This window comes from Lepus europaeus, chromosome 1, assembly GCF_033115175.1.
Source record: "Lepus europaeus isolate LE1 chromosome 1, mLepTim1.pri, whole genome shotgun sequence".
NCBI lineage: Eukaryota > Metazoa > Chordata > Mammalia > Lagomorpha > Leporidae > Lepus > Lepus europaeus.
In genome coordinates this window covers 177,346,740-177,370,993 of record NC_084827.1, presented here as the reverse complement: position 1 = coordinate 177,370,993, position 24,254 = coordinate 177,346,740, and the positions used below count along the sequence as shown (strand labels likewise).

The 24,254-nt window shown below is 58.9% G+C and overlaps 1 protein-coding gene across 1 annotated transcript in view; it reads left to right on the top strand.

Moving 5' to 3' along the window:
- The window catches only part of NGEF (neuronal guanine nucleotide exchange factor), a 101,136-nt gene that overhangs the window by 52,628 nt on the left and 24,254 nt on the right, over positions 1-24,254 (top strand). Inside the window, exons 4-5 of the mRNA XM_062193544.1 lie at positions 7,984-8,126; positions 17,790-18,097. Of these exons, the coding sequence (XP_062049528.1) occupies positions 7,984-8,126; positions 17,790-18,097 (451 nt within the window). The remainder of the gene's footprint in view (positions 1-7,983; positions 8,127-17,789; positions 18,098-24,254) is intronic.

Sequence of the window (24,254 nt, the reverse complement as noted above, 5' to 3'; positions counted from 1 at the left end):
TAATTTCTAATGATCCATGTTCCTAGGGGCATGCTGTTGCTTCAGGTCAACTTTCCTTCTGAATGGACATCTTTTCCTCCCTGTTTCCTACCCTGCACAGTTTTGCAGCATTTGCTGAATGGTTAAAGCGATGCATGGCCATAGTGACTCAGCCTTGAATGCTGGCCACCTAACCGGTAATAAGATCACTTTCTGTCTGTATGGTGCATGACGGTTTACAAAGTGATTGCACAATACAGGACCAAATTCAGTCTAACTACATGGTCTACCAGGTAATTTAAAATGGACCCGTCTGTATGGGAGAGAGACAGCTTCTTCCTTTATAGTTTTAAGTCCTAATTAAGAATTTCACACACACACAATCGCTGTGGCCACACCTAAAATGTAATTCATGCGCATCTAGGCAGCCCCTAATCTTATTTACTCCTGATCTCACCCTCAATATATCTTGGAAATGGCCGTATTTATTCCTTAGGTCCCTCTTGCTCCAAGATGCTCCCATGGTCAGAAGCCAACGACATCACCCACAGCCCAAACTCCCAGGCTCGCTGCATCCCTGACTCCTTGTTGGGGATTTTCCAGAAAGACCCATGTTGCAGGCCCTCCTCATTCGGCAGCTCACCCGGGAGTCAGCGCGGCGAGCCTGCCCCGGGAAATCCACTTCTAACAAGGCTTGTGACTGTCTGTGCCTCCTAGCGGAAGACACAGCCCCTGCTGGCTTCAGCCTTTAAGGACACACGAGCCATCCAGGTCCTTGGGGAATTCCATCATGCCTCAGCCAAGCAGCGCCCCGCAGGCTGCCTCTCGGGCCTGGGAGGGAGGAGAGTTCTTGGCCACCTGTTTTTAATTCAGAAAATGGATTTAGCTTTGCAATATCAGGCTTCAGCAATGCGGTGCGAGGATTAGGGGCCTGCTTCCCAGGTGCTGAAACTTGTCCAGTGGCACCTATCTCCCTAACCCAGATGAAGGTCTCTGGCATCTCCTCGTCGCTCTGGCCTTTTCCCATTTAACCAAAAGCACAACCATCCGCTAAGGCAACCATGTCAAAAACTGAAACCACTCCTCACATCGCCAGAACACTGGCTTCAGTTTCCGCGGCTTCTTGGACTCGCCGTGACATAGCAGATACGTCCTCCAAGCTGAAACACCGATCCTAGACGCCATCGCCAAAGAGATCAGGAATGGAAGCATTGCCGACCGAAGAAGCACCTGCTACCCTCAACAGCTGCAGCAGAAGTAAGCCTGGAACCAAGAGCCTGGGAATCCTGCCCTCTCTGCACCAGGCGACTTCAAGAAGTCCTTGGAAAATGCACGTGATGAAAAAACTATGCATGGATTTCAAAATACAGCTGCATCAAAATACGCTTATCTTCTCATTCCATTTTCCCGTGAACTTTTGGAAGTTCTCTCCTGTTGGGCAGCAATGCTTACCCAATGCATCCTGGGTGTGCAAAGATAAATGACATCCTTGTACCCGCCCCAAAACGCTGGGGTCCACGGGAGGAGAGACCATGCGAGTGACAAGCAAAGCTGTGGGTGGTCTCGGGAGGGTCCCTGCCCTCATCTGGGCAGCCCTAGCCTGGGCTGGCCGTGAACTCCACTGAATGACCAGCGAGGTAGCGGGAGCTGTTGGAGACAGCAGACATGTGGAGTCAGAGATGAGGAAAGCAACGGGCAACTGTGTCTGGAACAGATGGAAAGACAGAGACAGACAGACAGACACCAGGGAAGCGAGGGCTGCTGGAGGAGAGTGGTCACAGTTCTCTAAACCTGAGGCCAGGCTTGGCCTGGAGTCGGGGGCAGCCCACCAGCCCCCCTCACTGCTGATGCCAACTGCAGCGCTTGGGGTTGAGCCCAGTGAAAGAACACAGGTTTCAATCGCCCACGGGGGCGGAGTTGAGACAAGCACCCTGGCCCAGTGCGCCCAGTGGGCTCCTGCTGCGGAATCGTGGGCAGTGCTGTCTCCAGCAGCAGTGTGCACAGAGCACTGTCCATCAGACGCGCTCACCTGGCCCCGAGCCCAGAGTTCTGGCTGGGGCTGGGTCACACGGAGCTGGCTGGCTGCCAACCCCTCTGGCGGGTACACTGCTACCACGTGACCCAAAGCCCCGCTGTGCCTGGTGTTCCAACACTCGAGCCACCACCTCCCAGCCACTTAGCACAAAGGTCAGACGTGTCTTTGAACGAGATTAATTCTTTCTTTAAAAAGATTGTTTATTTTGTTTGAAAAGGAGAGAGAGAAGAGGAGAGGAGAGGAGAGGAGAGGAGAGGAGAGGAGAGGAGAGAGGAGAGAGGAGAGAGGAGAGAGGAGAGAGGAGAGAGGAGAGAGGAGAGAGGAGAGAGAAGAGAGGAGAGAGATACCTCTTCCACTGGCTGATTAACTCCCCCATGTGGCCACAGCGGCCAGGGCTGGGCCAGACTGACACCAGGAGCCTGGAACTCCATTCATATCTCCCACGTGGGTGTAAGGGCTCAGGCACTTGGGTCGTCTTCTGTTGCTTTCCCAGGTGCATTGGCAGGGAGCTGGGTTTGGAAGCGGAGCAGCCAGGGTGTGAACTAGCATCCATATGGAATGCCAGCATTGCAATCAGCAGATTAATGGCCCAGAGATGCATTCTGTATCCCACGGCACTAGACTGGTTTTGCTTTCATCTTGCTTCTGTCACATGTGACAATCCCACATTTACAAATTATCTTCCGTGAGAATGGAAGGGAAAACACGCACCACCATGTCACCAGCCACACAGCAGGAACACACACCACCACGTCACCAGCCACACAGCAGGACAACCTACTGGGGACGGGGTGGGGGGTCCTGGAGGTGCAATCTTCACACCAGCCACTTGGGGGCTTGTGGGCATATTGGAGCCACAGTGAGGGCAGTAGGGTCCTCCTGAGCACACATCTTGTCCTTCCCCATTCTCTCCCTAGACCGGGGGATCTCTCACCTCCCAGGAGTCAGCCGCTGGAGCCGCCTGCAGGGGTCACTGCGTTGGTTTGAAAGCAAGCAAAAGGTCTTTTGAGAGTGATAGAAGCCAACTGCTGTATTAATGAACTTCAAAGATTCAGTTAATTAAAAGCTGTCGAGTGCCTATTTCTGAAGCTCCCAGGATGTATTTCAGGAACGCCTTCTCACTGCCAAACAACAGGAACCAACAACCAAGTCATCTTCTTGGTAGCTTTACGAATAACAGCTTTTTTTAGCATCCATAGTCTGGTGCCACACCTTGTCACCTTGAACACAGAGTTAAGGAGTGGTTTCCTCCTCCCACGTGATGGGGTCTTGGCTCTCTGCAAACCATGTTCACGGCTGCAGTGGCCAGCAGAGCGGTCTTGGTTTAATCCTCTGGTCCAGTTCTTCTTCGGTAAAATAAATTAGTTGGACCAGGTCATCTCTAAGCATTTTTCTACTTCCAGAAATCTTCCCTGGGGATCAGGAAAAATGAACAGAAGCAAAGACGCTGGACGGTAGACATTTCCACATAAGCGAGAACCTGTTTTGCTCCCAATATTTAACTTTCTAAAAATTGTCTTCATTATTTACTTATTTGAAAGGCAGAGAGACGGACAGAGCTTCCATCCCATCCTCTGGTTCGCGCTCCAAACGCCCGCAACAGCCAAGGCTGGGCCAGGTGGAAGCCAGGAGCCGGAACCTCAGCCCAGGGCTCCCACACGGACAGGCACAACCCAACTACTTGAGCCATCGCTGTTGCCTCTCCAACAGTTAATTTTTATAACCCGATGGAAGAAATAGGTAACCTTTAGATAAAGTACCTAAAATAATTCCTTTTTAAAAACATGCCATTCATTCATTCTTAAATATTTATGTAGCACCTACTGTGTGCCAGTCAGACATAAATATTTGAAATATTTCTCAATACTTCATTTTGCAAATGGTTCCGAGCCAAATGTCAGCTAAGCAGAGGTTTTAATAATAGCCTGCCTAATAAGCACAGAATATGACAGAAAATAGAACATGGGGAATTTACCTTGAGGTTACCCAGAACTCGGGTTGCTTAACTGCTTGTATAATTAGGAGGGTATTTTTAGCTTAGTTTTCAATTGGAAGACTTTCTTACACGCCCCTTCATATGTATAACTTCACTTTAAATTTTCTAGTTGTTAGAAAGATGAATCTTTTTGGTGCAGCAGAGTGTGAAAGTGACAGCTCTGGTGCGACGTCAGACTGTGGGGAGGCAAGGCATGCACACCAGTAGGTCCTGCCGAGTGCCCACGGACTCCACAGGGTGCCCACCCTGAGACGCCTGGTAACCGAGCGTCACAGGGCCAGGCAGGGAGAAAGGGCCTACTGGGGCCACCTCAGTGCACTGAGGAATGCCAGGGACGTCACCGGGGGAGCAGAGTTCCGGGGGAAAGCCCAGGGCCTGGACAGGTACGGAGAGCCCAAGGCTTAGAAGAGGTGGGCAGGGCAGTGCCACCACCATACCCCCACAGGCTGCTGGGACGTGAGCGAGGTGGACGGCAGCCACAGGAGGCGGGAGGGCCCAGGTAGACCCATGGCTTAGGGAAAGACGATCTCTGAGCACCAAGGGAAGGGGAGACTGCTGGGCAGCCTAAGGGGATCCAAGGAGCCCCACAGTCATGGGTGTGTGTGCACTGGTGGACACACTGTGTGCACGGATGGACACACTGTGTGCTGATGGACACACAGAGTGCGCCGATGGACACACTGTGTGCAGTGATGGACATACTGTGTGCAATGGTGGACACACTGGGTGCACTGATGGACACACTGGGTGCACTGGTGGACACACTGGGTGTGCTGATGGACACACTGCGCAGTGATGGGCATACTGTGTGTACTGGTGTGTGCGCCGACAGGAGGTGCAGGAGTTGGAGCCACCTTGCAAGGTCTACCTGGCCTCCTGGTGGGATGTTAGAGGGCATGGACACACTGTGTGCACTAGTAAACACACTATGTGCACTGGTGGACAGACTGTGTGCACTGGTGGACACACTGTATGCACTGGTGTGTGCACCGACAGGAGGTGCAGGAGTTGGAGCCACCTCGCAAGGTCTACCTGGCCTCCTGGTGGGATGTTAGAGGGCATGGACACACTGTGTGCACTAGTGAACACACTATGTGCACTGGTGGACACACTGTGTGCACTGATGGACACACTGGGTGCTCTGGTGGACACACTGGGTGCACTGATGGACAGACTGTGTGCACTGGTGGACACACTGGGTGCACTGATGGACACACTGTGTATAGTGATGGACACACTGGGTGCACTGATGGACAGACTGTGTGCACTGATGGACACACTATGCACTGGTGGACACACTGTGTGCACTGGTGGACACACTGTGTGCACTGATGGACACACTGGGTGCACTGATGGACACACTGTGTGCACTGATGGACAAACTATGCACTGGTGGACACACTGGGTGCACTGATGGACAGACTGTGTGCACTGGTGGACACACTGTGTGCACTGGTGGACACACTGGGTGCACTGGTGGACATACTGGGTGCACTGATGGACACACTGAGTTTCAGGAGTTTAGGGGTGTTATACATGGAATGTTTGCCTCACCCCCAAATTCTTACAATGAAACCCTGACCTCCAAGGAGGTAGTATTAGGAGCGACGGGGCCAGGAGGGTGAGGCCCTCACCACGGATGCACCGCCTTGAAGACAGCGCTCGAGCCCTCGGTGCACCGTGAGGGCCCTAGAAGTCAGACTCAGCCTCCCGTGGCATTTGTCACAGCCGCCCAAATGGACCAGGATGGGGCATCCGAGAGGGGCTGTTCCGAGAGCAGACTCAGACTGGAGCCCCGGGGCCCTGGGCTTGCCTTGCAAAACAAGAACACAGGGCTGTATCTTAGTCTGAGGCCTCAAAGGGATGGGACCTGGGCCTGAGAGGGAAGCGACAGCTTTGAGAACTGGGGTCCAGTCAAGCTGGGCAGCCCCTTAGACTCCGAGTTGGGGAAGAGGCGACCCTGGGGCCCCCCAGGCTGACTGACCCCAATACCTGGCAGGGGCCGATCCCCTCCAGGTCAGCGCGTCGCCCGCCTTTCCCCTCCCACAGCTGCCTGGGGCCAGACTGGCTAAGGTGCTACCGAAGTCAGCCAAGCCTCTCCCTGCGGGAGTACTTGCACCCCCAAACGAGAGACTTCTTAACTTAAATGCCACGGGGGTGGGACGCGCGGTCTCCACGCCGTCCCCACTGCAGCGCCCGCCGCAGGGGTCCACACGGAGCGGCTCTGGAGGCGCACACGACCGCAGCGGCCCTGGGCGCGCCCTGCTGGCCTCGGGAAGGGGCGCGGGGCAGCGAGCGGGACGCCTCGCGGGCCGGGGTCCGCCGCGCGGTCCCGGAGCACAGGCTTGTCCGGCGCACGCCCACCTTCGGGGCCTCGCCAGGCCGCCCCCGCTCGGTAGCCGCCAGCGGGCTGGACAGGAGCCCCGAAGCTTGACTGCCCGGCCACGCCGGGGTCCCGGGGTCGTCGAGGGGCTTTGTCCTGACTCCAGACCCACCAGGCTTCCGGGTTGGGCCCTTCGGATGCGTAAGGGTTGGGGATCGGCGTGCAGGGAGGCCCCGAGACCCCAGTCTCTGCCTGGGACCCGTCGGAGGCAGCTGCGGCGGAGACACGTGGCTCGGGGAAGGGGTCGGGGACCCCACCCCTGCTGGCGGGCCGGCGTGGCCAAGGCGCAGGCTGGAGCGCACTTGGGGGTCGGAAAGTCGCCGCGCCTGCCGCCTCCAAGAGCGCACCCAGAGCGGGGGCAGCAAGGAGGGGGCGGGCAGGCGAAGGCGCAGCCCCCGGGTCCCCTCCCGCCCTCGCCGGCTCCCGGTCCGGGCTCGGTCGCCTTACGGGAAGAGGCGCGGGCGAGCGCTCGGTCCCCGGCCTCCCGCCGGTCCCGCGGAGCCCGGGTCGCGCCCGCCCCAGGCGCCCCCGCCCCGCGCCGCCGCCCGGCCTCGCCCCCGCCGCGCGCGCGCGCCCCCCCCCCGCCCGCCGCCCTCGTTGCCGTGGCAACCCCGGGAGCCTCCGGGCGCGCGCGCGCACCCGCGAGAGCGCTCGACAGCGGCGGCGGCGGCGGCGGCGGCAGCTCCGGCTCCAGCCGCGCGCGCTGCGACCCCGCTCCGGAGCTCGCGCGTCGCCCCCGGTGCGGCCCCGGGCCCCCTGCGCGGCCCCCTACCGGCCCCCGCGCCCGCCCCGCCGCCAGCCCCCATGGAGCTGCTGGCGGCCGCCTTCAGCGCCGCCTGCGCCGTGGACCACGACAGCTCCACCTCGGAGAGCGACGCGCGCGACTCGGCGTCGGGACACCTGCCCGGCAGGTGAGGACGGACGGACCTCCGGGCCCCCTGCGCGCCACCCCAGTCCTGTGCCCGTCCTCCTTGGCTCCCCGGGCGGCGGGCACGGATCTGCATGGCCTATCCCTCGGGCCCCCGCCGCCCCTGCGCCCCAGTGCCTCCCCCAGCCCCCGCTGGGGGGCCGCCCCACCCCCGGCCGGTGAAGGTTGTGTTCCGGCCCGGACCGCCAGCGCCCCAGGCCCTGCCCGGGGTCGCTCGCGCCCTCGACCCACGCTCTGGGCGCGCGCTTCCCTGTCGGCAACCCCCTCTGCGCGTTGCGGGGCACGGGGGCTGCAGGGTCAGGGCCCGGGAGGGGCTGGGAGTCGTGGAACGAGAGGCGGCCTCTTGGCCATGGCACCCGTCGGGGTGGCCGGTCGGCGCCGGGGAGCGGGCAGGGCGCGCCAAGTTTCCGACGCCCGCTCGCTGGGTCTGGACGGGCTGGTGTGCGAATGAATCATCGGGTCGCACCCCGGTGCGGTGACAGAAAGGGTCTGTAGGGCCCGCCCGGCCCCGAGGGGCGGCGGTCGCTGGGGCCACCCCGCCTGGACGGGGCTGGACTGGGTCCCGCTGGCCGGCAGCCCCTCGGGCGGACGCGCGCGGCGAGTGAGCCGAGGCGTGCGGCTGCCCCAAAATAACCAGCCCCTGCCTGCTCCCTCTCTGGCAGCGAGTCGTCGTCCACCCCGGGCAATGGGACCACGCCCGAGGAGTGCCCGGCCCTGGCCGACAGCCCCACCACGCTCACCGAAGCCCTGCAGAGGATTCACCCCATCCCCGCTGACTCCTGGAGAAACCTCATAGAGCAAATAGGTGAGCGCCCCGGCGGGCTGGGGGTCTCCCTGCTGGGGGGCGCGTGCGCCGGAGAGGGCTGGGGCCCCATCTGACGTGTGTGGCTCTGAATGGCTCCGTGGGTAAAACGGCCGCATTTCAAGTGCGCAGTGCGCGAACTAATTGAGCGAGGAGGCTTCTGTCTCTGGGGAGGTCCACCCTGGCGCAGTCCTTTCCCGGGATTGTCTCTGTCTCCTGCCATTTCTTCCCGGGATGGGGGGTAGGGGGGTCAGACAGCGCTGCTGAGCCAGGCAGGAGCGAGTACTCGGCGCCCGCACCAGAAAGACCCCAGGGAAAGTCCCAGAAGGGGCTTGAGCCCCTGGGAGCCGCGGTGGAGGCGTCCCAGCTTTGCACAGGAAAGGGAAGGGGGGGGAGGTTGGAATCGGAGGGGTCGCCCCTCCAGGAATACGGTGGGCAGGGAGCCAGGCCCCTCTGTGTGCCCAGCCCCTCCACAGCTGCACTGACCCTGGGTGAGCACAGTGGGTGCAGCCCGAGCGCCAGCACCTGTGTTACGGAAAGACAGAAATGGCTAACGCCGTGCCGTCAGCACAGGCCCCGGTGCCCGGATAACGTGGGCTCCGCGGCCGGCTGCTTGGAAAACCTCACTGTTCTCCAGCGTTGTCAGAGCAGCCTATTCCTTAAATACACATTCTAGATTTGGAAAGTTTTTCCTAAATATGTAATTACCGCCCTCTAGCCCCAAGCGCTTGGACAGACCCCAAGTGTCTCCGGGATGCAAGTGGAGGCCGGGGGGCTCCGGAGGCTTTGCTGGGCCCAGCTGCTCTTCCCTGGCCAGCCCAGCCCGGAGGGGAGGGAGCTGAGCCCTTGCGAACCCGCTGGGCTGCAGGGGTGCAGAGCCCTGTCCCTGGGGCTGGGGTGTCTGTGCCCCATGTGTGCTGGGACTGAGGGGGCCAGAGAGTGCCTTCTCCCGCCTCTGCCCTCCCAGGCGCTGGGGACTGTGACTCCGACCCTCTTGAAAGGGCTCTTCTTTGGCTAAGACCAGAGAGAAGGGCGGAGGAGACCCCCAGGAGGCCCCCATCCGAAGTATGGGCTGTGATGGCGCCTTCCTTGGAGGCACCTGTCGGCCTAGCAGTCTAAGCCGGGAGCAGGGCATCAGGGGCCGGGTTCTAGAGCCTGCTCGTGGTGGGCCTCGGTTTCCTTCTGAGCGTCTCCCCCAGGCCTGGCCAGCATCCTCCGGTCCCACGAGGACTCTTCCTGGCTGCTGTGAGTCTCCACAGGTGTGGTGTGAGCAGTGACACGGGGGACTCAGGCCGGAGCCCCCGTCCCAGCCTTGGGATCTGTGCGGAGCTGGCCCCTATCACATCTGGGCGGCTTTCAGCTCCGTGAGGGAAGCCACCCTCAGCCAGGGTCAAGAACGCACAGTGTGTGGACGCTTGGAGGTGTTCGGGGGCGCTCTCTAGACCACGCTATAGGATTTTGCAGTGGCTGCCGCCACAGCCCCAGCGGCGTGTCGGGACTGTGCGTGACGGGGCGCCCAGCCGTCACCGCAGCGGGCTGCGGCCCTGGCAGCGTGTCAGCCCGAGAGCCCGTGAGTGTGGCCGGTATGGACGTGTGAGCGACACCTGTGCATGTCCTGGGGGCTCTGGCACCTCCTGCTCTGCAGGTCAAAGGTGCCCGGTGAATAACAAACGCACCCCGCTCTAGAAGTTTCTGTGGGAAGCATTCAGTGGGAAAATACTCTCTTTGGAAAGAGAGGTTTCTGAACGACCAGAGGGCTTTAGCGAGAGGCGCTGGGGTTTGCTTTCTCCTGCTAAGCAGAAGGACCCAGGGCCAGATCAGTTTCATTAGCAGGGGAGGGAACAGGATGTAATAGCAAGTGCGAGCTTTATAGGTAAAGTTCATCTCCATAGGAGGTCGTGCTTACAGACCGTGCGGGACATAGGGAGACAGGACTGTGGAACAGCACATGGAGGCCAGAAATTTCCTCGGCTAACACAGAATTCCCCGGGGAAAGCTGTCCTATCCGGTCCGTCATCTGACTTTAAGAGAGCTGTAAACATGGGCTCGCGGTAGCCCAGATAAATCCTTGTCATCACACTAAGTACAAGATCAGTGTTTCAGTTCAGGTTCTAAATACCTCCGGGAAAAAAATATTGTAACAGTTCTACAATTGCTTATACAGAGACAATCTGGTGAAAGGGGGCATGAAACAGTGGGGCTAACAAGCCCAGAGTTGGTTCATTCAGCCAAGGCTGTTCTCCCTCCTTTCTCTCCTCTGTATGTGCCTCATGGTGCCTGCTGGGCTGCCGTGGGTCCAGGCGTCACAGCCTCCAGCAGCCATGTGTAAAAGCAGCTTGTGGTCAGAGGCCTGCCGTGGAGGGACATGCTTCTGAGAAACCCCGGATGTCCCCTTACTATCTACCCTTGGCCAGTGTCTCCATCTATTCCCATGCTACAGCACATCACCTGAAACCGGGTGACTTACAGACAGCAAACTCTCACCCCTGGTTCTGGAGACGGCAGGCCAAGAAGAAGGCACAGCAGATTCTGTGTCTGCTGGGGAGATGGTGGTGCCCCCATCCTCACGCGGGGGGCAGGGACGAGGTGGCTCCCCCCACCTCCTTGGTAAGGGCACAGCCCTCTCGACCTAACCACTCCCCCGAGCGCCTGGCTCTTCAGGCTGCCACACTGCAGCCAGGTTGTCCCCTGGCCCTGCTAACCCCGTCCCCACACAGGACACTGCAGCCAGGTTGTCCCCTGGCCCTGCTAACCCCGTCCCCACACGGGACACTGCAGCCAGGTTGTCCCCTGGCCCTGCTAACCCCGTCCCCACACGGGACACTGCAGCCAGGTTGTCCCCTGGCCCTGCTAACCCCGTCCCCACACGGGACACTGCAGCCAGGTTGTCCCCTGGCCCTGCTAACCCCGTCCCCACACGGGACACTGCAGCCAGGTTGTCCCCTGGCCCTGCTAACCCTGTCCCCACACGGGACACTGCAGCCAGGTTGTCCCCTGGCCCTGCTAACCCCGTCCCCACACGGGACACTGCAGCCAGGTTGTCCCCTGGCCCTGCTAACCCCGTCCCCACACGGGACACTGCAGCCAGGTTGTCCCCTGGCCCTGCTAACCCTGTCCCTGCGTAGGAAGGAACTCTGAAGGCAGGTTTTAGACCGTGTCCATCCACAGCCCGGGCTGGACCCAGCTAGCCACGGGGCAGATATTTTGGGATAGTCTTAGCCAGGAGCTGTCAAAAATCCGTGACATGAGCTACTTCTGTGAAGCTTAGAAACTGCATTTTTAAAAAAGATTTACTTTATTTATTTGAAAGGCAGAGTTGGAGAGAGAGAGGGAGAGATAGAGGTCCTCCATCTGCTGGCCAACTCCCCAAATGGCCACAATGGCCAGGGCTGGAGCAGTCCGAAGCCAGGAGCCAGAAGTTTCACCCGGGGCCCCCATGTGGGTGCAGGGGCCCAAGGAAATGGAGCAGCTGGGACTCGAACCAGTGCCCATATGGGATGCCAGTGTTGCAGGTGGCAGCTCAACCCGCTACACCACAACACCGGCCCCCAAAGCTGCACTTTTAAAAGGGGTTCTGTTGACACAAACCTGTGAGCATCTCCTCTTGGGAGACACTCTGTTAAGCATCAAAACGTGAGTCCTAGTGAAACCCAGTTTCCTTAAGGCCCTGTGAGTGCAGTTCAGAACCACGGGACAGTACTTAGCGTGCGGTCCGCCGTAGCTCAGGCTCGTGATGGGGCCAATGTGTGTGATGACGTCAGACCTGTCTCTACACATTTAGTCTGCAGAGCACTGAGCTTCAATCTGGATTTTCTAGTTCCTTTGTCAAGTGCACGCCATGCTGTACACGGCTGCTTTCTAACGGCACAGAAACACGGGGGCATAGCCATCGCCAGCGAATGCCTCCGCACAGAGCCTTGTGTTTACGTGGAGCTGTGCGGTTCAGAAGCCGAGTGGTTTGCTCCACGGGGTGGCTGGGGTAGCTTCCCGCCCGTGAGCAGAATGTGTGTACCCGCCTCAGTCCGGATTTCAAGGGTGGTCTGCGGTCCTTGGTCCTTTCTTTTCTTTCCCTCCTGTTCGGATCCGTTTGGGGATTGGATGAGGAAGGCGTTGTAGCTAACATTTGCACTGGGCTGTAAAGGAAGTGCTTTAGGAACCGTCCATTTATCCGCAGTGGAGCTGCCCGAGGAGAATCTCTGTTTTCTAACGGACGGGACGGATCGAGCGACGCAGCTGTCGCCTGAGTCCCACAGCAGCGCCGGGTCTTCCAAATACCTGTAGAGAGTGCATGTTGTGACAAAGTGGTGCGTGGCTCTCAAAATGTTTTGCACCAAGATAAGCTCGTCTTTTAGCTCTGCTTTTCCGCAAACTTTTTTTTTCTTTTTTAGATTTATTTATTATTTGAAAGGCAGACTTACAGAGAGACAGCGAGGGCGAGACAGAGAGTTCGTTCTTCCTTCCACTGGTTCACTCCCCCACATGGCTGCAGTGGCCAGAGCTGGGCGAATCTGAAGCCAGCAGCTTCTTCCAGGTCTCCCTCGTGGGTGCAGGGGCCCAAGCACTTGGGCCTCTTCTGCTGCTTTCCCAGGCTCATTAACAGGCAGCTGGATCAGAAGTGAAGCAGCCAGGACTTGAACTGGCGCCTATATGGAATGCCAGTACCACAGGCAGTGACTTTACCCACCACACCACAGTGCCAGCCCCTCCACAGGGCCACAGGGCCACTCCACCTGGCGGCCCCAGACGCATCCTCACCTCCACCAGCCCACCCCCAGCCAGACCCTCCATGCATGTCCACCGTCTCCTCAAATGACACCATCCGGATACCCGGACCTGGATACCCGGATGCTACACATGGCCTGTGCCAGCCAGTGGCCAGGGCTGCCCTCTGCCTTGAAACTGTCCCCAGAGTCCATGGTTGTCCCAAAATGCAGGCCAGCACACACCTGCCTGCTGTCTCCGGGGCCTCCCCCGGACCTTGGGAGAGATGCTGGCCTCTATGGCCCAGCAGACAAGATCCTTTGGTCCGACCCCTCCTAGGATCACCCCTCCCCATCCCTGCCCAGCCAAGGCACCCCCAGTGCCCCCGCTTCCGGTGTGAAGAGGCACTCTGAGTGTGGGACCACCAGAGTCCCACCCAGGCCACTTCTGTGACCGCCAAAGGGGTGGGGCTTCCTTAGCCCAACCCACAGGGACCCGGCTGGGCGTGGTCTGCTCCAAGTCAGTCCTGACGCTGGCTGCCTGGGAGAGGGCTCAGTCCCCCCCCCCCCCTCCTCAGCATCAGCGAATCAGCTTGCACATGCCTAGGACTCCAGGAGACACCTCTCTCTACCTGTCTGTCCTGAAGGAGCTTACAGAGGGTGCAGGTGAGAACATACACACACGAGGCGGGGGGAGGGGCACGGAGCCACCACGCGCTCTCCGGGGGTGCCCTGGCCCCTCCACACCCTGTTCAGGGTTTCCTGGGCATGACTGCAGCAGGGACAGTCCTGCGGAAGTGAGGCTGGACAGAAAGGGTCACACCCAGTGCTGCTGGGCAGACCGGGAACACCCGGCCAGGCCTGACCATCCCGGGCACGCGGGCAGGAGCCCCTCTGCAAAGGCGGACCTAGGACCCGCGGTCAGGCAAGGGTCAGAGAACCACCCACTGGCCAGCTGTGTCGTCTTAAGGAAAATGCCCAAGAGGAGTTGCTTATGAAGGAGAGTTTGTTTGCTCACAAGTCCAAGGCCAGGCGTCCACTGGCTGATCATCTGCTGAGGGCGGGGGCAGGCAGGGGCACAGCACTCACCCAGAGGACACCACACGCTCGTCAGCGGGAAACAGAGGCAGGGAGCGTGCTCCTTCCTCAGGTCCCATCACAGGGCCCGCTCCGGCATCCATTTGTTAAAATATTTTGTTATTGCACAATTCCTTTAAGATGTAATTATTTGAAAGGCAGAGTTACAGAGAGAGGGGAGAAAACAGAGGAAAAGAAATCTTCCATCCGCTGGTTCACTCCCCGAATGGCCACAGTGGTCAGGCTGAAGCCAGGAGCTCCATCCGGGTCTCCCACATGGGTGGCAGAAGCCAAAGCACTTGGGACATCTTCTGCTTCTTTCCCAGGTGCCTTAGCAGGGAGCTGGATCAGAAATGGAGCAGCCAGGACTCAAACTGGCGCTGTGTATATGGGATGCCGGCATCACAGGTGGTGGCTTAACCCGCTACGCCACAGTGCTGGCCCGGCCCTGGCATTTTTTTTTCTTAAAGAATTTATTTGACAGACAGAGTTACAGAGAGAGAGGTCTTCCATCTGCTGGTTCACTCCCCAAATGACCACAACAGCCAGAGCTGAGCTGAGCTGAAGCCAGGAGCCAGGAGCTTCTTTCAGGTCTCCTACATGGGTGCAGGGGCCCAAGGATTTGGGCCATCCTCTACTGCTTTCCCAGGCCATAGCAGAGAGCTGGATCGGAAGTGGAGCAGCCGGGTCTCGAACCAGTGCCCATATGGGATGCCGGCGCGGCAGGCTGGGGCTTTAACGCACTGTACTACAGTGCCAGCCCCAAAGGCCCTGACATCTTAATCCAACCTAATCACTGCCCAAGGTCCCACCAGGATTGGATTAAATTCCACCCTTAATCTATTAACTTCAGCCTCTGGGGAGGTCAAGCTTCCAACACACAGGTCTTCAGGGGCACCCAAACCATTCTCCAAACCACAATGCCTGCCTTGGGGAAGACAGATTCTATGTGCACAGCCCACCGTGGGGAGGGGGTTATAGGCCAGGAGCCATGGCTGGCAATTAACATGCATGAAGACACACAGTCCCTGTGCCCTGGGCCCTGACAGCCCCACACATGCATCTGTTTCTAATATGATTGGCCAGGGTGTTGGAACCCGTCAGGCCACCGAGGCCTGAGAGAACCCGATAGGTCATGGGCCCCAGGCCCCAAGATGCTGAGAGCAGGGAGAGAACGTTGGGTTGGACGAACGTTACTGCCCGGGAGAGCTGTGCATGTGGGATGCTCCAAACTGCTGGGACGATGCACTGGCAACCCCACCAAGGAGCCTGGCTGCACCTCCCATCAGGGGCCATGTGGTGCTCTGCACCCCCCATCAGGGCCATGTGGTGCTCTGCACCCCCCATCAGGGCCATGTGGTGCTCTGCACCCCCCTCCATCAGGGCCATGTGGTGCTCTGTACCCCCCTCCATCAGGGCCATGTGGTGCTCTGCACCCCCCATCAGGGCCATGTGGTGCTCTGTACCCCCCATCAGGAGCCATGTGGTGCTCTGCGCCCCCCTCCATCAGGGCCATGTGGTGCTCTGCACCCCCCATCAGGGCCATGTGGTGCTCTGCACCCCCCTCCATCAGGGCCATGTGGTGCTCTGTACCCAGCTCCATCAGGGCCATGTGGTGCTCTGCACCCCCCATCAGGGCCATGTGGTGCTCTGCACCCCCCTCCATCAGGGCCATGTGGTGCTCTGTACCCAGCTCCATCAGGGCCATGTGGTGCTCTGCACCCCCCATCAGGAGCCATGTGGTGCTCTGCACCCCCCATCAGGAGCCATGTGGTGCTCTGCACCCCCCATTAGGAGCCATGTGGTGCTCGGCACCCCCCCATCAGGGGCCATGTGGTGCTCGGCACCCTCCATCAGGGCCATGTGGTGCTCTGCACCCCCCATCAGGGCCATGTGGTGCTCTGCACCCCCCATCAGGAGCCACGTGGTGCTCTGCACCCCCCTCCATCAGGGCCATGTGGTGCTCTGTACCCAGCTCCATCAGGGCCATGTGGTGCTCTGCACCCCCCATTAGGAGCCATGTGGTGCTCTGCACCCCCCATCAGGAGCCATGTGGTGCTCTGCACCCCCCTCCATCAGGGCCATGTGGTGCTCTGTACCCAGCTCCATCAGGGCCATGTGGTGCTCTGCACCCCCCATCAGGAGCCATGTGGTGCTCGGCACCCTCCATCAGGGCCATGTGGTGCTCTGCACCCCCCATTAGGAGCCATGTGGTGCTCGGCACCCCCCCATCAGGGGCCATGTGGTGCTCGGCACCCTCCATCAGGGCCATGTGGTGCTCTGCACCCTCCATCAGGGCCATGTGGTGCTCTGCACCCCCCATCAGGAGCCATGTGGTGCTCTGCACCCCCCATCAGGAGCCATGTGGTGCTCTGCACCCCCCACCATCAGGGCCATGTGGTGCTCTGTACCCCCCTCCATCAGGGCCATGTGGTGCTCTGCACCCCCCATCAGGGCCATGTGGTGCTCTGCACCCCCCATCAGGGCCATGTGGTGCTCTGCACCCCCTATCAGGGCCATGTGGTGCTCTGCACCCCCCATCAGGAGCCATGTGGTGCTCGGCACCCCCCCATCAGGGGCCATGTGGTGCTCGACACCCCTCACCCAAGAAGCCGCTTTAGAAGGGGGTCTTTGCTGCTCAGACAGAATGAAACCTGGCTTCAAACTCTGCCCCTCACAGCAGACTCAGCCCCACTCTCTTTGCCCTCTTATTCCGGCCCCCTTACTTTGGGGCTGGCGCTGTGGCACAGCAGGGAAAGCCACCGCCTGCAGCGCTGGCATCCCATATAGGCACTGGTTCGAGTCTCAGTTGCTCCACTTCTGATCCAGCTCCTGCTAATGTGCCTGGGAAAGCAATGGAAGATGGACCAAGTGCTTCGGCCCCTGCACACACCTGGATGAAGCTCCTGGCTTCTGCCTGGCCCAGCCCTGGCAGTTGTGACCATCTGGCAAGTGAGCCAGAGGATGGAAAATCTCTCCCTCTCTCCCTCTCTCCCTCTCTCCCTCCTTGTGTCTCTGTAACTCTGCCCTTCAAGTAAATTTTTTAAAAAAAGTATTACGTGCGGGGGCTGGCGCCATGGTGTAGTGGGTAAAGCCGCCACCTGCAGTGCCGGCATCCCTAGTCCCAGCTGCTCCACTTCCGATCCAGCTCTCTGCTATGGCCTGGGAAAGCAGTAGAAGATGGCCCAAGTCCTTGGACCCCTGCACCCACGTGGGAGACCTGGAAGCTCCTGGATCCTGGTTTCGTATCAGCACAGCTCTAGCCGTTGGGGCCAATTGGGGAGTGAACCAGTGGATGGAAGACCTCTCTCTCTCTCTCTCTCTCTCTCTCTCTCTGCCTCTCCTCTCTCTGTGTAACTCTGACTTTCAAATAAATAAATAATAAATTTTAAAAAAAAAGAAGTATTGCGTGCTTTAACCAGGCCCCTCCTTCCCCTCTGCGTGCCCTGAAGTCCCCAAACCTAACCCGGGGGGTCTGAAACTGTGGATGCAGCAAAGAGCAGTTTCCCTCTTGAACCACAGGCTGGCGAAGCCCTGGCTTCTCCCGGCCACGAGGTCTTCCAGCTACTCCCGACCGCGCCTGTGAGTGTGGTCAGCCGGGAACAGGTGCGTCGACTCGGGACGCTGGGGGCCACACAGCAGGTTCCGGTTCCCGCTGCGCGGTCGCGTGCCTGTGAGCCGGGCTCTTGGGAAAGCTGGGGGAGGTGTTCCGCAAGCTGACCGCTCCAGGGAGGCTGGCGCGGGGCGCGGCGGCCGGCGGGGCCCGTGCGAGGCCGGCCTTGCGCGCGCGCTCACGCATCACCGACAGGGCGCGGGAGGCCTTGGCCGGGATCTCGGGCACCGTCCTCTGACACCGCCGCCCGCTCCTGTCTCCCCTCCCCGACGCCAGGGCTCCTGTACCAGGAATACCGGGACAAATCGACCCTGCAAGAAATCGAAGCCCGGAGGCAGCGCGATGCAGAAGTGCAAGGCGCGGCCGACGGGTCCCCGAGCGGGGAGGGCACCGCGGAGGAGGAGGAGGACGAGGACGAGGACGAGGACGAGGAGCCGGCCAGCCCGCCCGAGAGGAGGGCCCTGCCGCAGATCTGCCTGCTCAGCAACCCCCACTCGAAGTTCAACCTGTGGCAGGACCTGCCCGAGATCCGCAGCAGCGGCGTGCTGGAGATCCTGCAGCCAGAGGAGGTCAAAGTGCAGGAGGTGGGCCCGGGGAGGGGCCTGGGGCGGGGTCGCGGGAGGTACGGGCAGGGGGGGGGGGTCCCCGCAGGTGCGCGGGGGCGGGGCCTCGGGTCCGGAACCGGGGGTCGGGGTCGCGAGAGGTAGGGCCGGCGGGGCGGGGCCTCGGGGCAGGACCACGGGATCTGGGTCGCGAGAGGTACGGCCGCAGGTGCGCGGGGTCGGGACCTCGGGGCCGCAGGTGCGCGGGGGCGGGGCCTCGGGTCCGGAACCGGGGGTCGGGGTCGCGAGAGGTATGGTCAGGGGATGGGGGGCGGTGGGCCGCAGGTGCGCGGGGGCGGAGCCTCGGGTGGGGTCGCGGGAAGTACGGGCGGGGGCCGGGGCGGGGCCTCGGGGCAGGACGACGGGGTCCGGGTCGCGAGAGGTACGGCCGCAGGTGCGCGGGGTCGGGACCTCGGGCCTGGAACTGGGGGTTGGGGTCTCGGGAGGTAGGGCCGGCGGGGCGGGGCCGCAGGTGCGCGGGGACGGAGCCTCGGGCGGGGTCGCGGGAGGTACGGGGCGGGGGGGGGGGGTCGGGGCGGGGCAGCAGGTGCGCGGGGGCTGGGCCTCGCGGCAGGAACTCGGGGGACCGGGTCGCGGGAGATACGGTCGCCTGGGCGAGGCCTCGAGGCACAGGGGGTGCGGGACCCCCCCAGCGTCTGCCCTCGCCGACGTGGGTGCCTCTGGGCCCGAGCCGCCCCGGCAGCTGCCGCAGTTTGTCCGTGGCGTCGCTACTCCGCGGCGGACCCCCGGGTTCCCGAGTGGAAGCGTGCCACCCAGACCGCGCTGTGGGCTGGGGTCGTTGGCCGCGAGCTCTGCGCGAGCGCGGAGACGCCAGGCGACGCTGTGCGCCCTGCGGCCGCCGGGTCGGTCCGGTCACCGCGTGGGCTCTGGGGTGCGGGAGCGGCTTCTGGGCGAGCGCTGGGGGCCCGCGGGCGGCCTGGTGACGGCCATCATTGCAAAGCTGGAGGGCAGAGGCCGTGGGCGCCGTCTGGTCGGGGGTGGATCGCGGACAGGGAGGGGCGGGCTGGTCTGGAGAGAGGAGCGCGCTCAGCGACTAGGGGCGAGGACGGGTCAGCTCTTTCAGCCCTGATCGAGCCCAGGGCGCTTCCCTCTGTGCGCGAGCTCAACCACCGCCCAGCGCATGCTCGTCCCCCACCCCACCCCCACCCCTGTCCCTGCTTCTCCTAGCTCCTGCTCCGACGCCCCAACGTTTGCTGCTGCTGCCGGCCATGTAAAAAGCCAGGTGCGGACTGTGGCTGGGAAAGCTTCCAACCACGGAGATCCCTAGCCCAGACCTTATTATGGATTAGCTGCCAGGGAAGGCTTGGTAAAACTTGATTTAAAAAAAAAAAAAGATTTGGGCCGGCGCCGCGGCTCACTAGGCTAATCCTCCACCTTGTGGCGCCGGCACACCCCAGGTTCTAGTCCCGGTCGGGGCACCGATCCTGTCCCGGTTGCCCCTCTTTCAGGCCAGCTCTCTGCTGTGGCCAGGGAGTGCAGTGGAGGATGGCCCAAGTGCTTGGGCCCTGCACCCCATGGGAGACCAGGAGAAGCACCTGGCTCCTGCCATCGGAACAGCGCGGTGCGCCGGCCGCAGCGCACTACCGCGGCGGCCATTGGAGGGTGAACCAACGGCAAAAGGAAGACCTTTCTCTCTGTCTCTCTCTCTCACTGTCCACTCTGCCTGTCAAAAATTTAAAAAAAAAAAAAAGATTTGTTTATTTATTCGAAAGTCAGAGTTTACAGAGTGCGGGACAGAGAGAGCGAGATCATCATTGACCCACTGGTTCACTCCCCACATGGCCACACCAACCAGGGGCTGGGCCAGGATGAAGCCAGGAGCTTCTTCCAGGTCTCCCACGTGGGTGCAGGGACCCAAGGACTCGGGCCATCTTCCTCTGCTTTCCCAGGCCACAGCAGAGAGCTGGATTGGATGTGGAGCAGCCAGGACAGAAACCGGAGCCCGTATAGGAAGCTGGCGTCACAGTCTGTGGCTTTACCCACTATGCCATAGCCCTGGCCCCAAAACTAGTTTCCAAGGCAGCTACCTTCACCTGGGTGTCCTGCCCCATAGAATTAGGAAACAAATAGTTTGAACTTCCACGTCTCCCACAGCTTGTGAGCAGTGGTTTCTGAATGACTGCATCAGGAAATTTCTGATGTAAAACTGGGAGCAGATTCTAGTAGAACACGAGAACATGCTGTAAATGTTCACAACAACAAGCGAAGCAGAAGCAGGGTCCATGTAGTGAAAGGAGATCAGATAACAAAGAAATACAAAAACCAGCAGAGTAAGGTGGCAGATCAGTAGCAACACTGTCTGCTACAACAATAAATATAAGCTGCATAAACTCCTGCATTGAAAGACAGGTCCTCCAACTGAAGAGGAAACTAACCCTGTACTGTTATCAGGCAGGTAGAATTCAGGGCAAGAAGTGCCCAAGTGAACAGAGTCCTTTAGTGTTAAAGTATAAAAATAAGTCACTCATGAGTACATTTGCATTATTTAAAACAAATGCAGCAGCCAGCTCTGTGGTGCAGTGGGTAAACGCCTTGGCGTGAAGCGCCGGCATCACATATGGGCACCAGTTCGAGACCCGGATGTTCCACTTCTGCTCCAGCTCTCTGTTATGGCCTGGGAAAGCAGTAGAGGATGGCCCAAGTGCTTGGGCCCCTGCACCCATGTGGGAGACCCGGGGAAAGCTTCTGGCTCCTGGCTTTGGATTGTCCCAGCTCCAGCCATTGCATCCAACTGGGGAGTGAACCAGTGGATGGAAGACCACCCCGTTTTCTGCCTCTCCTCTCTGTGTAACTCTTTCAAATAAATAAATAAATCTTTAAACAAATGTAGACAGCAAAAACTGTGCCCAGGTCTTCTTCCATCCTAGGCTCCTGCTGGAGGACCAGCTTTATCTGCTGGGACATTCCGTCTACTTTTGCAGCTCACTCAGAAGACCTCAAGTACAAAGTCCTTGTAGCTGTGTTTGACGTTTGCCCCCACGACTCACGCTTATCTCAGCCACCTCTTTTCAGCAGCATTGTGGCCTGGCGATGGTTTTCAGCAACTCAGGGCCTCCGTTGGACTCCTCGGAGCTTTCAGCTTAGGTTTCACAACCACAGCTCCTGGACATTGAACATTCGTTGGTTTTCATCCTTGAATAAGAGCAGGTGCAGTGGTTTGAGTAAGTGTGGAGTGGAAGCAGGCAGGCACCTGTATGTGCCCTGTCCCTGGGTGCAGGGAGAAGCATAGGTGGCTGGCTGCCCTGAGCCTCGGTGGTCCTTGCACAGGACAGAGGGTCCGGGCAGCACAGGCGAACTCAGCGAGGGTGATGGGGAGAGCTCCTGCAGGCGTCGTCGCCTCCTCTGAGGCCTGAGCTGAAAGACAGCTGTCTAGCATTCAAACTGCGGCCCCAGGTGATGTGCCTTGTAAGCGGCCATGGGGACTGCCCAGGGCCACACAGGATGTCAGCGGGCACCCCACCTGCTACCAGCGTGGGAGACGGGCCATTTGCACTCACCTGCCTCTCCCAGGCAGGGGTGTCTTCATTCCCCTTAAACTGTTGGATAAAAACCTCGCATCTTGCTTTCTCCTGCCTGCCCCTGATGCCTGGCAGACTCGAGCATCTCTCAGTGTTTATGGGCTGTTTGCACTTCTTTATCAACTGCCTGTCTGATCGTCTGCCCCCTTTTCTATTGCGTTGTTCTGCGTGATTCCTCGCAGCTTTTTGTGCATGCTGACCGGGACTTCTTTTTTAGTATGTCCAGTGTTTTCTCCCACGAGGTGGTGGAGGGGAGGCGGCAGCGTAGAGTGGTTCCACACCCAGTGCTGTTTCATAGCTGTGGTTTGTTTCTTAGCTCTGAGACCTTGGGCAAGTTACTTAGCTTCTCTGTACCTCAGTTGCCATGTTTGTAAAATGGGGGTATCAGTGCATTTTCTGGTGCTGTAACAGAATACCTGAGACTGGGTCATCTTTGTTGTTGTTGTTTAAAAGGAGACCCTTCAGCTCCTAGCTCTACAGGCTGGGAAGTTCAAGATCAGAGGTTGCAGCCGGCAAGGGCTTCGTGCTGCTGTAAGCCCTGGCAGAAAGCGGGAGGAAACCCTGGTGTGTGTGCAGAGAAAAGGGGCAGAGCCCAGCCCCGAGAGACAAGCGTGAGCCTGCTGGGGCGGGGGGGCTGCACCCGCACGACCCCAACACCTCCCCAGAGTGATGCGTGGGGGCCACACTACCAGTGGGCTTGGATGGCGGCAGCCGTATTCAAACCATGGTGGGGTAACCACGGTGCCTTCGCATGGCTTGGGCAGACTGCTAGGCAGTACAGACAGTGGAGATGGTACCTGGCAAGAGGCTGACGTGTCTGCCTTCTCACTACGTTCCTACTGTTCCCTTTCACATACAAATATTTGTTTTATTTAAGAGGAAAGGAGTTGGGTGGTGAGGGAGATGACAGAGAGCTCCTATCTGCTGTTTCTCTCTCCAAATACCAGCAATGGCCAGGCTGGGCGAAGCCGAAGCCAGGATTCAGGAATTCCATCCAAGTCTTCCGTGTGTGTGGCAGAGACCCAAGCACTTGGGCCATATTCCACTGCATAGTAGCGGGAAGCTGGATCAGAAGTGGAGCAGCTGGGATTTGAACCAGTGCTCTGATATGAGATGCCAACATTGCAGACAGTGGCTTAACCTGCTGAGCCACCACACTGGCCCCTCGTAAGGAATATTTACCAAAGAAAACCTATAGCTGACACACTGCACCTCCCCTGCAGTTGGAAACCAGGGGAGGATACCTGCTCACAGCACTCCTGTTCTGTACCATTCTGGAAGCCGAGCCAGGCGGATAAGGCGAGAAAAAGAAACTGAAAGCATACAGAAAGGAATAAATAAAACTGCCCCTGGGGGCTGACGCTATGGTGTAGCAGATAAAGCCACTGCCTGCAGTGCCAGCATCCCATATGGGCGCTGGTTCGTGTTCCAGCTGCTCCACTTCAATCCAGCTCTCTGCTATGGCCTGGGAAAGCAGCAGAGGATGGCCTGGGTCCTTGGGCCCCTGCACCCGCATGGGAAGACCCAGAGGAAGCTCCTGGCTTTGGATTGGCTCAGCTCTGGCCATTACGGCCATCTGGAGAGTGAACCAGAAGATAGAAAACTTTTCTCCCTGTCTCTCCCTCTCTCTCTCTGTAACTCTGCCTTTCAAATAAATTAATTTAAAAAATACTTCTATTAAAAAAACTGCCCCTGTTCACAGATTACATGATTCTCTACTTAGAAAATCTCAAAGACTCTACCCAGAAAAGCTAATTTAACTAATAATGATTTTTTCAATGTTGCAGGATATAAAGTCCTAGCATATTGATTGTTACTTCTGTATTCCAGCAATGAACAATTAGAAACCAAAATTAAAATGACCATACCATTAATAATAGCTCCCTCCAACACAAAATATGTAGTGTAAATCTTTTTTTCTTTTAAGATTTATTTATTTATTTGAAAATCAGAGTTATACAGAGAGAGAAAGAGAGAGAGAGAGGTCTTCCATTCACTGGTTCACTCCCCCAATTGGCTGCAATGGCCAGAGCTGCGCTGATCCGAAGCCAGGAGCCAGGAGCTTCTTCTGGGCCCACGTGGGTGCAGGGGCCCAAGGACTTGGGCCATCTTCCACTGCTTTCCCAGGCCATAGCAGAGAGCTGGATCAGAAGTGGAGCAGCCTGGACATGAACTAGTGCCCATATGGTATGCTGGCACTGCAGGCGGTGGCTTTACCTGCTACGTCACAGTACTGGCCCCTAGATGTAAATCTAACAAAAAGTATATGAGATCTCTATGTTGAAAATTTCAAATCATGGATGAAAGAAATTGAAGGCAGCCAGAATAAGTCAGGAGACAACTGTTTACAGAATGGAAGAGTCAACATATCAATATATATATATGTTTACTGGGAAGGGGGAAACAGAGCGAGAGAGAGAGAGAGAATATCTTTTATCTGTAGTTCATTCCCCAAATGTCCACAACAGCACAACAGCCAGGGCTTGGCCTGGCCAAAGCCAGGAGCCAAGAACTCCATGTGGGTCTCCCAGAGGGATGGCAGAGACCCAAGGACTGGAGTCGTCGTCCACTGCCCCCCAGGGTGTATTAGCAGAGAACTG